The 15,960-nt window shown below is 48.6% G+C and overlaps 1 protein-coding gene across 1 annotated transcript in view; it reads left to right on the top strand.

The window, feature by feature from the left end:
* LOC105695210 (neurexin-3) overlaps positions 1–14,127 on the top strand; it is a gene marked incomplete at its 3' end in the record, with an annotated part of 160,551 nt that extends 146,424 nt beyond the window's left edge. The window contains exons 16-21 of the mRNA XM_023432059.1: positions 1,780–1,888; positions 7,186–7,508; positions 11,601–11,892; positions 13,319–13,612; positions 13,700–13,878; positions 13,956–14,127. Of these exons, the coding sequence (XP_023287827.1) occupies positions 1,780–1,888; positions 7,186–7,508; positions 11,601–11,892; positions 13,319–13,612; positions 13,700–13,878; positions 13,956–14,127 (1,369 nt within the window). The remainder of the gene's footprint in view (positions 1–1,779; positions 1,889–7,185; positions 7,509–11,600; positions 11,893–13,318; positions 13,613–13,699; positions 13,879–13,955) is intronic.
* Between the last annotated feature and the right edge of the window lie 1,833 nt (positions 14,128–15,960).

The raw sequence follows: 15,960 nt of genomic DNA, 5'->3' as shown, positions 1-15,960 counted from the left end.
TATGAATTTTTTTACAAGAATAACCGATAAAAGCTCGTGTACCCATTTTATCTTTTTCCCATATATCGGTTTACCCTTAAGGTATATACGACTCGCTTGGATATCCCCAACATTTTTAATACATTTAAAATACAAATAACTCGAAAAATAAGACTCAGTCGGTCATTTTGACTCTATACCTAACGAAGCTCTAAGCTCATTAAAATCTCTACGAATTGATTTGATAAGACCTCTCTGCCAGTTCTGGATCTGAGGGCGGTCCTATTCCGGAGGAATTTTTCATTCGCATTTCGAAAAGAGAATCGGAAACGACGGGGCTGATACCGAGCGCTCGTCCGGCACGTCCGCGAGATTCCGCGGCACGGCTGGTGATAAATAAAAGCGCGAACGATAGCGGTGACATAGAGCTGACGTTACGTTACGAACGCGCGCCCGCAGCCCACGCGTCACGCGATATCATGTGTCGCGCCGCGCTAAATAGCAGATAGTGACGAGTCCCCAGGATTTATAGGGACCCGAACAAATGAGGGCTCTGCCGGGATGGTTTATCGCCCCCGATTGGCACGGCGAGTCCATTTCGTTCTGTCGATACGCCCCGAGTGATTGTCAAAAGTAGCCGAGAAACGAGGGCGTCAGAGGAGGAACATCCTACTCTCCTGGTCTACCTATGATTTGTTTAATTCCACCGCTAAGAGCTCAAGAATATATTTTTTATTCCATTCTTCGGTACATTTTACCTTGATTTTTTTTTTTTTTTTTCTTTAATGTGTCGTAAATGTTTAAGAGACAGAGTAGGTGCTGATGCGTTCAACTTCAGCTGAAAAATATGTTATCTTTCATTTTTTTCAGTATATTTCAACTTGAATTTTGTTGAGACACGGGGTAAGGGGTTAAACGACAAAATGATGAGATTTCTAGGGATTGAGTAAATGGATGATATAATTAAGTTTAGAATGAGGCTTGTATCGAGGAGAAATCAAATCGCTCGATCGCGGGTCACGTGGGGGGAATTATCATTGAAATATTAGTCCATCGCGTTAATAGGGGATTGCTGTAATTTCATCTGGGGGTATAATTGAGTGGTTTATCGCCCCCCGGTTGGCAAATTCAGTTGGAGCTGTCGATACGTGTTGGCCGATTGTCAAAAATGTCCGAGCAAGGAAAGCCTGACTGTCAGGAGGGAGTGCACGTATGCGCATTGTTTTTTCCCCGCGGGACTTGTCGAGCCATCGGGAGCGGAAGAGCGGACGGCCCAATGTTTTTATTTCCAATTTTATCCCCGTCCCCTTGCTAATGTTTGAAAGCCCAATAAACGAAATGGCCCGTCCTCGATCGATTAAGGAGACAGGGTAGCGTGTCGGTGTAAATTTCCACCCGGAATAAAAAACCCTCGGGCGGGCCATGGGGTCGGTCGACGGCAGGGGCCGAGTGCGGTCGGGCAGTCTCGTTAATGGGGAATTGGCGCAATTTCATGGAGATTAATCGGCCTCGAGAACCGTTACATTCGGATAATTTAATCGCTGCGGTTCCGCGGCGTTCCCATTGAGAGCCGCTGCCACCGTCGCAGTGCACATATTCGCCCTCGACAGCCGATGATGCATCTTGCGAGCGAATTGATCGATTCCGTCCCCGCCGCCATCGTGTTTCTCTTGCCGGAGTCCGAGCACTATCTGCACCAATGTCGGTGCAATTAATTCATTACCGTCAGCTCCAGAGGTCCTCCGGTGGCCCGTCTGGACCAGTCTCCAGTTTCCGAAATTTTGCGAATTTTCTTTTCAGATCCTGACCGCCGGACAGGGCCTCAACGACGACGTGTGGCACACTTTGAGGTTCTCTCGAAGAGCCAGCTCTCTGAAGCTGCAGGTCGACGACGAGCCGGCAGTCAGGGGTGAGTTCAGCAGTTCATGCATCTCTGCCATCGAATGCACTTGCAGGGGAGCTCGGGGGGAAGGACATCGGAAAACGGGGCGAAATAAATGTCGGGCAATTTCCTCGACAACCTTCGAGCTCCGCTCAGACCCGTCTACGTAACGAGGGCCTCAAAGTCTGCATTTCCAGGGAAGACCGTTCTTTACGGACCGCCTGCACGAAGGCGCGAGCTGGGGCAATTACCTCGGGATCCCGATCGAGCCTTAAGGTGATATGAAAGTGGCGTCTGGGGAGGTCAATCGTTTGTGCAACTTTTCTCGGAACTGGGTGGGTCGAGTTCTTCGAAACTCTCCCACGTAAATGTAGAGGCCCCGAGGAAGACCCTGACACCCACGAAACTTTATCTTTTACGAGAGACCGATGAAACGTTAACATAGAAATTTTATAGAAAATGAAATTGTATGAACTTCGGAATCTTCCTTAAGGCCTCCGTATCCACGTGGCGAAACGTCAAATGACACGTGGCTGTCACTGCGGAAAAATTGTTCATAAACGATTGCCGTCTCTCTCCACTTTCCTACCACCTTAACGTAGACGATGTCAAAAACGACGCGTCCTCGAGTTTGTCAAAATTTGGCGAAGCATTGACACGGGCATTGGGGCTACCATGAATTCGACCTTCGAAAACGGAGCTCCGCAGGCGCACTTCCCTTCCCAGCATTTGGAAGAGGGAGCAGGGGAGGGCTCGAGGTGGCGAGAAACCAATCAACTATTTTGCATCTGGATCCGACGTACAATTTGCCCTGGCCTCCCCTGGACCCTACACTCCGTTCCCAGTCACCTGTCCCGTGAAATCCCCGTCCCACCTGTCGCTAATGGGCGCATAATGCGGAACTGCGCAGGACGTCGTCGCGCTCTCCACTCAAAGGACCAAGGTTTCGGTCTGCCCTGGCAGGAGTCGAGCTCGTTGCCGACGTAGTTATAGGTCAGGTCAGCCAACCCATGTAATTTCCCGACGACGACGGCGCCGATCCAGCAGGGGGGCCGCTCACTAATTTCCCATCCACCGGGAAAGCGTAACGCGCCTTCGACGTACCTACGGAAATTGACGTGGAACGATTCGTAACCGCGATTGATTTCCCCCGCTCCACTCGGTTGCTCTTCGAGATACTTATTTCGGATATTTATTACGATGATTTGCTCCCACGGTTAACTATCCGGAATTTCCAGGACTCTCCAGGTTCCACCTCCCCCATGGGAGCTTTTCCGAGCGCAGGTATTCCGCAAAAAGAGGCGGATCTTCGAGAGGTCCTTCCTCGGCCTGCCCTCGAAACGCATTTTGACCTCGAGCGAGGCCGCTCTACGTATCGGTTTTCTCTCGGGGACTTTTCCGCGCGGGCTTTCCGCGACGTCCACTCGACGGCTCCGTTTGCGCGCCCAGGCACGCCCGGCAGCCTAATTTAATGGCAACCCCCGACGAGCTCGGCAATTACCCCTCGTGCGAGACCGGGCCGGGATGCAGAAATGCCGGCCGGCGCCGTCGTATTTCAGAATCCCTGTTTAGCATAAATATCCGGCGCCGAGCAATACCCGACGGGCACGGCACCGGCTTGAAATATCGCCCTTACGTGGAAACCAACTCCGCGTCTCGTGAGTGGTCGAGAACGCTCTCTTGATCCTTGCCGAGGAGCTCCCCCAAAGGTGTAGGTGGCTTCGAATATCAAGGAGCGATAAGCAAGTGCAAAGCCAACATTACGATCCCGATAAGGTTATCCGACCTGTTGCCTTGCAACATTACTCTTATCGTGTCGTCTAACCCTTTCGAATGAATAGTAACAAGGAGGAACACGATACCGAGATAAGGAGGAAAGATATTGGACGCTAAGTCCTCGTCCTCGAGTGGAGGACGAGAGGATGAGAGACAGTTTCCAAGACGAAGAGGGTAGCGAGACGGCCGAGGGGGGCCAATTCCGTCGCGGGGGGCGAGCACCTGCCTACGAGGGCGAGGACCGAAATTAGAAATTTCCAGGGAAAGTTGAGACGGTAATTTTTCACGTAACTTTTAAGATCCTCTCGCGTTCTCCCTCGGGAGGTGGCCCGACTCGCCGGGGTTCTTCGAGGGGACGTGCAGGAACAGGAGGGGGATGGGGGGGGCGTGTAAGGTGTACTCGTAGATGCAGCAAGTTTAAAATTGAAATTTCCCAGTGTACCCTGTCGGAGTGGCCGTGAAAAATGAGACCTCTCTCGAAGATCCCTAACCTGTTACCTTACAAACTGGGACACGCGGTTGCCGGGAAATTTGGAAAAATGGTGCCCCCTCTCCAGGGGGGGAGGTGAACAAATTTCGGACTTATCGAGCACTTCGAGGGAAAATTTCGGTAATCGCTCGATGACCGTTCGGTAGAGGGGGAAAAGGATGGAATGGCGACCCGTTTCAACGCAGCGGCGGTTTTCAGGACCCGGGGGAAATGTCCAATTAGCATTCACGGAGAGGAGTCGCAAGAATCGGACGGGATATGTAAATGGGGCGGATTTGAAAGCGGGTCTCGCCGGAGGGAGGACGGATCCGAAATTTGTCACCCCCTCGTGGCGGCGCTAAAAGCGTAATTTGTCCAGACCGCGAAGTCGCCCTTCCACCTGGGCGTCCCTTGCACCCCCCGATTTTCCGCAGAATTCTGTCGTCCGCGTTAATCGCGTTAATGCGAACGCGCTTTCGTCGAGTCCACGGAAGAAAGCGTGCACTTGGACGCCCTGGTGAAATGGAGGAACAATGTAGGGCGCATCGCTCGTAAGTGTCCCGATAAGCGGAAGTGGCGATAAATCGCGACATAATGCGCGCCGAATGTCGCGGGTTTACGTGCTACGTGTGGAACGAGCATCGAGTGGGGAAAACACGTGGGGTGCATAAAGCGGCGCGAAGTGCAGCCCGCTGTGCATCGATTACGGCGGCCTTAAGGCTTCCATGCACCAAGGCTGGCGCCTTTCCAATTTTCCCGGCCTCTTCTGGATTCGCCGGAGCCGAGCGCTGGTGAGAGATAACCGGCTAAGTGGAAATCATCCCGCGAAAAACAACCCTAACGACTCGCCAGTCGAGCTCGCTTATCCGCGCGGTGAACTCTCCGAGTTGGGTCGTTTCCCTCAAGAAACCGCGCGGCGCCGTCACTCGTCGGATGCACCGACGAAAGATCGGCGAGATAACAATTGCCATGAAGTTTTCCTAGCGTCGCGACGCTCGTTGGATACCCCGACGAAAGACCGGCGAGATGGCAATTGCCATGAAATTCTTTTCCCGTCGCGACGCTCGTTGGATACCCCGACGGAAAATCGGCGAGATAGAAATTCCGCGGTAAAGTTCCGTCCAATCTATTCGAGCCTATCCGAGTGAAATAATTATTCCTAAAATTATCAAGGTATTCCATTGGTTCAATGAAGTTTCTATTTTTCTCAGAGTAGATGTGTAAGGATGGGACCTTACTTGGGAGGTGACACGTCTTGCGGGAAAAGGACTTTTCGGGTCCGATCCGAATACCTTTCCACGAGACAACGTATCGCACGGTATGTCACCTCGTTAAGAGGGATCACGTTAACGGGCGAGTTCTCTTGCCGTGTACACGTTACCGTGTAATCCTCTTAGAAATTACCCTGCCGCGGGACTGCCCTCCGCCGCGATCGAACGTGCACGTAATATGGAATATTAACCCCGTTTCTGGCTTGCAATTTCTGTATCCGTTTCTCTGCCACCCTTCGTTGCCCCTCGCTGCAGAGGGAGAGACAAGAAAGCAGTGGTTAAACCTACGTCTCCCACCCCAGGACGAGTACGTAGACGCGGTATTGCGCCGGGGAGGGTGATTTAGCTTATGCACCGCAGTATGCCGCGTTGCATACTGCATCCGCACCGACGCGGGCCAACTAATTCCGAAATGTCTTGTTGCGTGTACTCGGGGTCGTCGTTACCGGAGCCTCCAAGACGTCGTATGGCGGTGACAACGAGACGCCCCCTGCAAGGTCCTCGAAAACCTAACTCGAGGGTTCCTCCGACGCGTCGGTGCATCTTAGTAAATTATTTTCACTGGACTTTAAGGTTCTCCTAGAAGACAAAGGTGCCAGAACCCGGGGTTTCGCGTCCAGGATCGATAGCACCACAATGCGCGTAACATTCTGCCGTATATCGAGGGGGGCATCAGCCCCGGCCATACCAATAACCAATACACCGTAGAATAACTGTCACAATGGCGGTCGACGGCGCCATTACCCTTTACTTTATTGGATTTAGATTTACCCCCATTTGTCATATAGATTGCATTCATTCGTTCCCGCGGACCCGCCATTCGTATCCCCATACGGAGCCGCGCTTAAGCTCGACACTTAGGTATATAGAGGGTGCCACGTGGGTGTTACTTACCCCGCATATAGAGGGGACGGGGGTGGGTCCTCGAACCCTAAAAGGGAGCGCCGCTCGATTTAATCGATCGATCCGAGGGACTCGGCAAAGAGCGTCTCGATCGATCGAGCCGGCCCCCCGAGTTCTGGAAAATATCCTGGAAAGGGTGTCCGGGAAGGGGAGGATCCATCAAAATCCATCTTCCGGAGGGGACGAGACCTGGCACTCGGTTCTCCCCTGAGAATTGAAAACCTCCACCCCCTCAGGACGGGAGCCACCCCCGGTCGCCTTTAATCTTTCCAATGGCCGATCGACGAGGGCTGCAATTAAAATACACCCCTCCTAACAGATACCCTGGACGTATCCGAGCCCGCCCTCCATTCCAACATCACGGGGGAGGGTTCTCAAAGGATTACCGAATCTTTTCCTCGACTCCCGCTCGGCCGGGAAAATTGAGCGAGCCCCGTTTGGCCGGCTCATCCCTTGACGGAATTAATTCTATGGAACCGGGGCACTGCCGGCCGGCGATATCGGTAATTTATAATCGATACACGCCTGGTTTGCCAATCAACCTGCGTACAGAAACCGGGCTACCGCGGTTCGTCGACCCCCCGCGAACAGCCTATGCCACCCGGCCCCTCGTCGCCGAACGAGTATCGCCGATGTTGAATTAGGTGACAATACTCCAAATTGCTTGACAACCCCCGGGCCCATCGATTCCTTACAATTGCGGGCATTGATTAGCCGATCAAAGCCGAAGCTCGCAATGTCCTTCCGGTTCTCGTCGCTGCACATTATTTCCTCTCCTTCTTTTCTTCTTTTTTTTTTCTTTTATTTTTTTTTTTTTGAAACGCTGGAAATGAGAATTCTTGAGAATGCGAGGGGGAAGTCGTTCGGGTGGTCCTCTATTATGAATTTCCATTTGCCGTTTCCAGCCGAGACGCTCCTGGGCAAACAGAGCATCCTGGAGTTCCGCACCCTCCACGTGGGCGGATATCTCCACTCCGGGGAAGGCGTTCCCCACTTCGTGGGCCAACTTCAGCAAGTCTGGTTCAACGGGTACCCCTATTTGGAGATCGCTAGGAGCGCGGGGATGCACCAAGGCTCTCATCAAGGTGTCACGCCCATTATCCGGGTCACTGGGAAATTTGGCAAGCGGAATCACCCCGTCCATCATCCCGTCACGTTCACCTCGAAGCACACCTTCGTCGGCTTGCCGGTACTCAAGGCCTACGTCGAGACCAACATCTACTTCCAGGTACATATTGTCGATGAAGAATGATATACGTGGAAAGGTTGACGGAAAGGAAACTTCTCTGGTAGTCGATACTTCTTCGACGACCTGTCATTGCAACTGTAATTGTTATCACAATCAAGCAAGACTGGCACCCAGATAAGTTTCGCTTCCGTCGCGCGGATTTTCGCGTCTCTCATTTTTTTTAGTTTAGTAGCAATGAATAAATAGTAAAATGTTGATAAAGAAATTTATTTAACCAATGAAATATTTTCAAGGAAATATTTCCCTGGTTCAATGATATCTTTTTTTTTCTTGTCAACGTCTCTCGGCCCCACTACACGAAGAGTCCCAACCATGCAAAAGCATGCCCGATTATGGTTTCGTAACGAAAAAAGTTACACATTTCGTTACCCTCGATTTCACCCCCTAAAGTAATATCTATGAGAAACGCCACATAAATGAATAGATAAGAATCGCGACCTGTTATCCAGGATTTCGTGCTAATTACCAGCTTTCCTGGGAAATCGAGCGAACGTCAGGAATTCCATTTCTTTTTTTTTAATTTCCAACCAGAGAGGGAATTTTATCCGCGCTTTTCGGAGGGCTTCTCCCTCTCCCACGGCTATCGCATCATCCTGCGTCGATTAATCGGCGAACGAATTCCATTAATTTCATTTTTCAGGCCGGCCTCGACCAGCTCCGATCCACATGACATCCCTTCGACGTCCGCGAAATGAATAGTTTCGATTCCATTAGGTTCCTAGCCGATGGACACATCGCGGTGCATCCGCCTGCACGGGGAGGGCATACGAGCGCATAAAGGGAATTTCTATTTCCCGGGTACATCTCCGTAAATCGCGTTTATATACGTGTAGATTTATTTATCCATATTTATACATAGCCGAGAGCGACTCGCGACGTCGGTCAGTTTTCCCGTTGAAGTCGGCCAACGACCGACTCGTTACAAGAGGCATTAACCTCCGCAATTGTCATCCATATTGGCCGTTATGCGATTTAACGGCAATAGGCTATTACCCCGAGCGTAACCGAACAGTATTTCGATGTACCGAGCACCCGCGGTCGTGACACCCGCCGGTTCCGCGGCGATTCCGCAACGAGCCGCCATTTCGGAGCGCGCGGCCGGGTTCGGCCAAGTTTACGGTGGAACCGAAACTCAAGGAAATTCTGTTTTACTACAGGACCCGGTTTTACGGCTCGAATTAAGCCCGAGGAATTACGCCGGCTGGATATCACTCCGGACTGTTTGCTGATAAAACTTTATCCTGCCACCTGATTTCGAAATTTAAGGAACCTGGACCGTTAAGGTGAAGTGAAACACCCTTCAAATCGGTCGATTCGAATACAACACTTTTTTTTAAGGGTATTAGGCCAAACTGTCCAAAACTTTGACACATCACTCCTGATCAGCTAAGAATTGTCCTGACACATTGAAAATTTGGATCTTTCAAGATAATTTTTTAACTCGGTCCAGACCAGAAACACGTCGAGGAACTTGATCAACGTCGATAAAGACGATTTTTCTAAATGCCTACGTTGCCGACGTTCGTTTTTATATTGACAGCTGTGTCGAATTATATTGTGTATTGTACCAAATGGCATATTCCACCTGTCGTTTTCGTACAATAATTATGAAGAAATCTAAGTAAAACTCCAGAAATCCTCTGGATTCATGCCTTCTGGGCCCTAATTGACTGCGGAGGGACCCCCTGCGCCATCTGTGATTTCCAGGTTAATTAAATTTTCACTCCGAGACCTCATATTACCATCGCTTTAGCAAAGAAGCGCATACAACACTTTTTTTGCCTTTATCCCGTTCAAATGCGAGTTTATCGTTTACCAGAGTGTTCTAAATGGTCGTAAAATTGTCCTTACCCTTTCGATTCTCATATCAGAGCCTTCGATAATTGTATATTGATAAAAATATGAGAGCTCGACGCTATTTTGTTTCTGGTCTGGACTGAGTTAAAAAATTTGTTTGAAAGATCCAAATTTTTAATGTGTCAGGACAATTCTTAGCTGATCAGAAGTGACGTGTCAAAGTTTTGGACAGGTTGGCCTATTATCCTTAAAAAAAAGTGTTGTATTCGAATCGACTGATTTGAAGGATGTTTCACTTCACCTTAATCGCCCTTTGGGGCTGCTGAGATAAGGTCTCGTGCGTTATTATCAGTACCTCACATGCGAGGAGTCTCCGGCATGCAGCACAATGGGATTCCATCGAGTAAACTCGTCCCGTCCCACAAGGGAAGTCTCGAAATTTTCAAGGGGTGAGGAACTCCGGGATTATTAATATCCGATCCGCTCGAGAGCCTCAATCGAATTACGGCACGTCGATTTCCGCAGGGAATTAATGTTGCTCCGGATTAAGCGGCCCGATAACGCGCATAACCAAGCGTCGAGATCTCGAAATCGGGCAACGAAGTCGAACAATTCCTCTCACGAGCGTTCCCCTCACCCCCCCTCGGTGTTTCGAGGAACTTGGGATGAACGGGGAATCCTTAAAGCCCTAATCCGCTTGCCAAAGGACACCAATTTCTCCCAGGAATTCTTGGCGAGCCCGACTCGGCAGGGTCCTTCCCGGCTCCCTAATTGGAGGACTTAATTGCCGGCTGTTTCGTAACTTTGGGACAACGCCGGTAATTAACCCGAGGCTGCGCGTCATTTAAATTTCCCCTCACTAGCTAATCATTTCATAAGTACAGACCGCGAAGCTTCCGCCTCCGTCTGCCTCGCCTATTCTCACCTGTTTTCACCTGTTCTCACCTGTGCCCACCTATGCTCAGACCGGAGCAACGCGTCGAGAACCCGATGATAGAGGTCTGGTAATAATAGCGAATTTCACGGTTCGGTTCACTTAGAGTATGTCTTCTAATGCCTTTTATCAACATAAGACGATGCTTTTCTTTTTTACCCTGAAGGAATATTTGTTTTGTACTCGAAGATATTATAATATCCTACAAATTTCTTTAAAACTATGTTTAATTACAACGAATGACGGTGGAATATTTTATTCGATTTATTGATGACAATGGTTTCTTAGATATGAAAATATGTATCATTTTATTGAACTAGGAATAAAAAAAATTATCTTTCCTTTTTTTTTCGAGGAAATTATTTCTTTGAATGGAGACAATGAAATTTCCTTGAAAGAAAGACATTTTTTTGTCTCAAATAGCTTTTCGTAATTTCTTTGATTAATTAATCTGAGAGTAGAAAAATTCGCGTTGCGTTGACAAATGTTAAACTAACTGAAGATTACAATCCGCTATTAGGTAACTACACGAGATCGGGCGTTTAATTTTAATTACCGGCCCTAAAGACCGATTGGGCCAACATTCACTTTAAAATCCTAATCAAGGATTACTTAAGGCATGATTAGAGGTAATCCTCCGATTTCAGGTGGTTACCTAAGAGTGGATTTAAATCATCCGTTAGCTTAACATTAACGGCACAGCGCGAATTCCACTAATCTAAGATTAACCAGAGTTAAGAAATTTTACGTTAATCTCAGTTGGTATAACCAGCTTTAACCGAACACACCATCGCGGTCGTTGTCAAATCTATAAACACGATCATAGTCAAAAACGACGATCCGGGTGTCAACGGAGTTTAGGATAGGTCAGGAGAGGATCCAAAATCCCCACATTATCAGAGGGTCGTCGAATTCCGTAATCGTATCTCGGGTATTAATCCTTAAAAATGGGCGGAAAAAGTGTCGCAAGGGAGGACTCGAGTTTCCCAAGTTTACGAGGCGCGAGAAGGAGGGAAAGAGAGTACGTCCCGCGGGAGCGAGGGAGAAAAAGAGAGCTCACCTGGAAAAATACCGCGGCGGTTTACTTAGTCCTGGGCAGGAGCTCCTAACTCCGTTCCTCGGATTGTGGAAAGTCAAACGAATGGAAACCGGATAATTTATTCCCAGGATGCGGGGGAAGCGCCGGGAAGAATTACACGCGGAGAAGAAATTCCGCCCGACATCCCCGCTGTCGCTTTCCCCTGTATACTCTTTCCCTTCTTTTCCAACTTAATTTCATTCTACCGGTATACCTTTTACCTTGTAATTCTGTACCGCAGCTAATTCATGCTTTTCCCCAGTTCAAGACCCGGGAGCCGAACGGCCTGCTGCTGTACAACGCCGGCAGGGAACGCGACTTCATCGCCGTTGAGCTTGTCAATGGACACATCCACTACGTCTTCGACCTCGGCGACGGTCCCGTCAGGGTGCGAGACAACTCCAGGTCGAAGTTGAACGACGGCCGCTGGCATGCCGTGAACATTGGCAGACCTGCTCCGAAACGACACACCTTGGCAGTCGACGACCACGTGGCAGCTGTCAACAGTCAGGGCAGCAATGAAAACCTCGACCTCGATGGGATCCTCTATATCGGTAGAGGGAATTAAATCGAAAATAAGACCCCGTTGGACCGCCTCTCCTCGGATGAAAATTTTTCATTTTTCATGCCTGCCGAATATATTTATGTATACGGATACAGGGTATCCCAGAACTCAGAGAACGTTGATATTTAATATTAATGATGACTCTTTAAACGATCGTGATTAAATTTAATTTACAACGTTATTAACAATTCAAGCCAATTTTCCTCAATCTTGGGTACGAAATTTCATTCTATGAACTGACGTCGCCGCTATTCAGACATTCGTTTCTCCTATTATTTAAATTTTTCCTTCATGCTAAGCTCGTTATTAAATTATTGCACGTAACGACAATAATCTATATTATGAAATTGGAAGAGGTCTGTTGTCGTCATTACTACCTAATTAAATCGATATTCTTTTAGTAAATGCAGGTGAATCAAATTCGTATAATTGATTTAATTAATTTATAATTCATCAATTCGCTCGGATACCATTATTGAGTTATTCAAATGGTATCATTTAAATTGTTGCCGTTATTTGTAGATAGTTAATTTAATAATGAACCGAGAATATGCGATAAAATGAAATAAAATAAGGAATAAGAATCTGGAGTCCACGCTGAGCGTTGTGCGTTGAAAGTGATCAAGTTCGATCCCACACTTGAGATTAACCAAATTTTAGTCATATACAACTCGGTATATGATCATCGGAGAACAGTAAAGAATCAAAGAGAAGGGTTGCGACTTCAAATTTCATCAGTTTCGGGGATTGTTACGAGTTCTGAGACACTCTGTACAATAGTGAAGCCGCGCCTATTTAGCATTAAAAATGACCGGGCATATGTAGCGAAAATATATGTAGCCTTGAAAACGGGGGATAGGTTAAAGAGAGACGAAGAGAAATCGAATCAAAGGCCAATCGAGGTCGCCGATGGAGTTGTATATACCGATTGCGGTTTTCCTCCGGCTTTTGCGTCGTGCGGCTCGCTCTACGTGCTCGAAAGGGGATAAATCATTGTTTGGACGCCGGCCATGTTTCGGAAACGAGCCTTTCCGTCCTCGTCGCACCCTTAGGCAGCCCTCCATAACTCGGTGCTCGGTGCCGTCCGCCATTCGTGGCCAATGACAGATGAAAATATTGCCCCGGGATCAAACGACCGAGCGACGCCTCGTTTCGCTCCCCAGGAGGGACGTTTCGCCGGGCGGAAAATCCGAAACGCGATTTCCGAAATTATTTTCAACCTCCCCTCCCTTATCGACCGGTTCACATTTAAATTCAAACCGAGGAACTTATCGGAGATAAATTGAAAAACTTGTCCGATCGATCAAAGCAGCAAATATGGCAGAATCGGAGGAAGGGAAGGTCCAATTTTCGGTTCTACTCGCATCCGTTGAAACGAATGGTGCATCTAAACTAGGACTCGCTATGAATTCTAGGTGGCGTGGAAAGAGCTCAGTACGCCCAATTGCCGAAGCATATCCTCAGCAAGGACGGCTTTGAAGGATGTCTTGCATCCTTGGACCTCAGCGGGGAGAGTCCTGACTTGATAGCCGACGCCGTCGTCCCCAGCTCCCTGGTTGAGCCTGGATGCGACGCCTTTGGGAACGTGCATCCTGGGAAGAAGTGCACTCATGACCTGTGTGCTAATCACGGCACCTGTGTGCAGCAGTGGAATAGTTATACTTGCGACTGCGACATGACCAGCTTCAGCGGGCCGACATGTAACGACGGTGCGATGGGAATTTCTTTCTAGGGCGGTTGCGACGCGACATGGGATCGCAATGGTTCGTTCAACTGAATGGTGAATGCATTTTTAGAAGCGACTGCATACGAATTTGGACCTGGCAGGGGCCTCGTCATGTACACCTTCCCTCCGGATCGACGACCTGAGATGAAAAGAGACACCGTGGCCTTAGGATTCGTCACCAGCAACAGCGACGCTGTGCTGCTGCGAGTAGAGTCGGCCTCCAGCAACGACTACCTGGAGATTGAAATTGTTAGTATGAATGTAGACGACGAAAAATTAAAATTTATTTACGAGTTTCTGACGATTCTTGTGGATGGTCGATGCAGGTGGAAGGCAACGTCTTCGCCGTGTACAACATGGGCACCAATGACCACCCCATTGGCGAGGTCGGAGTTAAGGTGAACGACAATCAGTACCACGTCATCAGGTTCACCAGGAGCGGAGCCAATAGCACTCTTCAGGTGGACGACTACAATCTGCAGGCCAACCATCCGTCCGGTGAGTAAAAACTGCCTAACTTTTTTAAGGGGCTGTGAAAGTCGCATCCGAGGGCTTACTCGTTCATTAAACATCTCTCCGATATGGATGTACCGAATAGTCTCAAACTTTACAACGTGAACATCGAGGCTCTAAGAGAAGTCCCGACACCCAGGAAATTTCACTTTTTATCCAAAGTTTTTACAGTATCTATAATCGACATTTTTTTTAATTGAAATTTCATGGGTGTTGGGACCTTCTTTAGTCTCCATATTCGCATTGTAAAGTATGAAATGACTCGGTATACCCAATTCAGTGATAAGTTTCATAGACCAGATATCTTTGACGGCACTTTGACATCACCTTAAGATTTTCCTCCGCCGGAGTAAGATTGAAGTTTACTTGAGAATATGGCGGGGTACGAGCCATTTTGAATTCTCCTCGTCGTGGCTGCAGAAGGCTGTTGATGGTTCGAGGACTCCCATCCATTGGTCGGCCCAAAGGACCTCATGAAAAAGGGCGTAGCTGACCAGGAGATTGTTGGACCCTTACTTCGGTTCCCTCCCCCAAGCTAGGCGGCCCTTTGGACTCTTTTTGCAGATCAAAGAAGTGTCCGCATTTCCCACGATTTCGCGACATAGTTTCTCGCGAAGTCAGGGCAATTTTCCAGAAGTCCTTGCGAGGATCTGATCGAAACTTTGACGAGTTGACGTTGGGCAAAGAGTCTTTATTGACCAAGAAAATGTAACAGAGTGGTAAATCGATGGACAAGATGTTTAGTAATAATTTTCTGTCCGCGGATTATCCTATTCCAAGAAAAGCTGTAAGACTGGAGAATCCAAGATGGCGGCCAGGGACTGTTGGCCGAGGAGGGGAAGAGGGACCCTGGAGGCCCATAAAACCCGAAACGCCTTCTCAGAGGGGGGTGAACCTTTCGAAATCTTGAAGTTAGTACCTTCTCCTGGGTCCTATGTCCCTGCTTTCGAAAACTCCGTTAATTGGTTTCACTTCTTTTTTTATCCCAAAAGGGGAAGGAAAGAAGGACCCCGGTCGCATCACTTCCAGCCACGTTCTGACGCTCTGTCATTTGCGTCGCAGTAAATTGGATTATCCTTTGTTAATTTTAATGGCCCATTCAGGGATTAACGACGCCATTTTAGGTCTAGCACCCTGAAAATGGTCCCTCCATAGCGATTCTAGTCCCTTGGTAAGTGTCCTTCGGTTTCTTCCATTTTTTTCTTCCTTTTTTTTTTCTTCCCTACGTTTTCCCGAAACCCTTTCGACCTAACCTCGGAAAAGTCGCCTCCTACGAGCCGGATTGACAAAACCGCAGATTCGTAACGATCTTGAATAGAAATAGTCCGTTTACACCCTCGAGTTCCTGGGGCCCGTTTCGAGGGGCAAACGGATGGTTACCGAACCGTGAAATAGATGCCTAGAGGAGAGATATACTACGAAAGGTTTCCTTCCGACCTAAACCTACGATCCTGGTAGTTGCCGGCCTTGGAAAAACTTTCCCTTTTCAAGAGACCTTGGAATTCCTTGTTTCCTGAGGGTAACGATCCCTGAGCCGGGAAATAGACATCCAAAGGCGAAGGACACCTTACGAGTTACCTTTCGACGTAAACCTACGATCCTGGTAACTGTTGCCCTTGGAAAAGCTTTCCCTTTTCGAGGATGTCCCGAGCTCGTCGAATCGATTCTTCGGAGTTTTGTATTGAGACCTATAACTCCAGCCTAATAAATCATTTCAAATGTCAGTGCCAAACCGCTAAGGATTCCTTCCAGGTAGGAATTTCCCGAAATCCTAAGCACCTCCTTGCTAACCCTGTAGTCCTGACTTTCGTCCGGGCG

Source organism: Orussus abietinus, unplaced genomic scaffold (genome assembly GCF_000612105.2).
Source record: "Orussus abietinus isolate OABI.00-Male unplaced genomic scaffold, Oabi_2.0 scaffold134, whole genome shotgun sequence".
NCBI lineage: Eukaryota > Metazoa > Arthropoda > Insecta > Hymenoptera > Orussidae > Orussus > Orussus abietinus.
The sequence above is the reverse complement of the archived record's forward strand: the minus strand, read 5'-3'. Positions and strand labels throughout refer to the sequence as shown.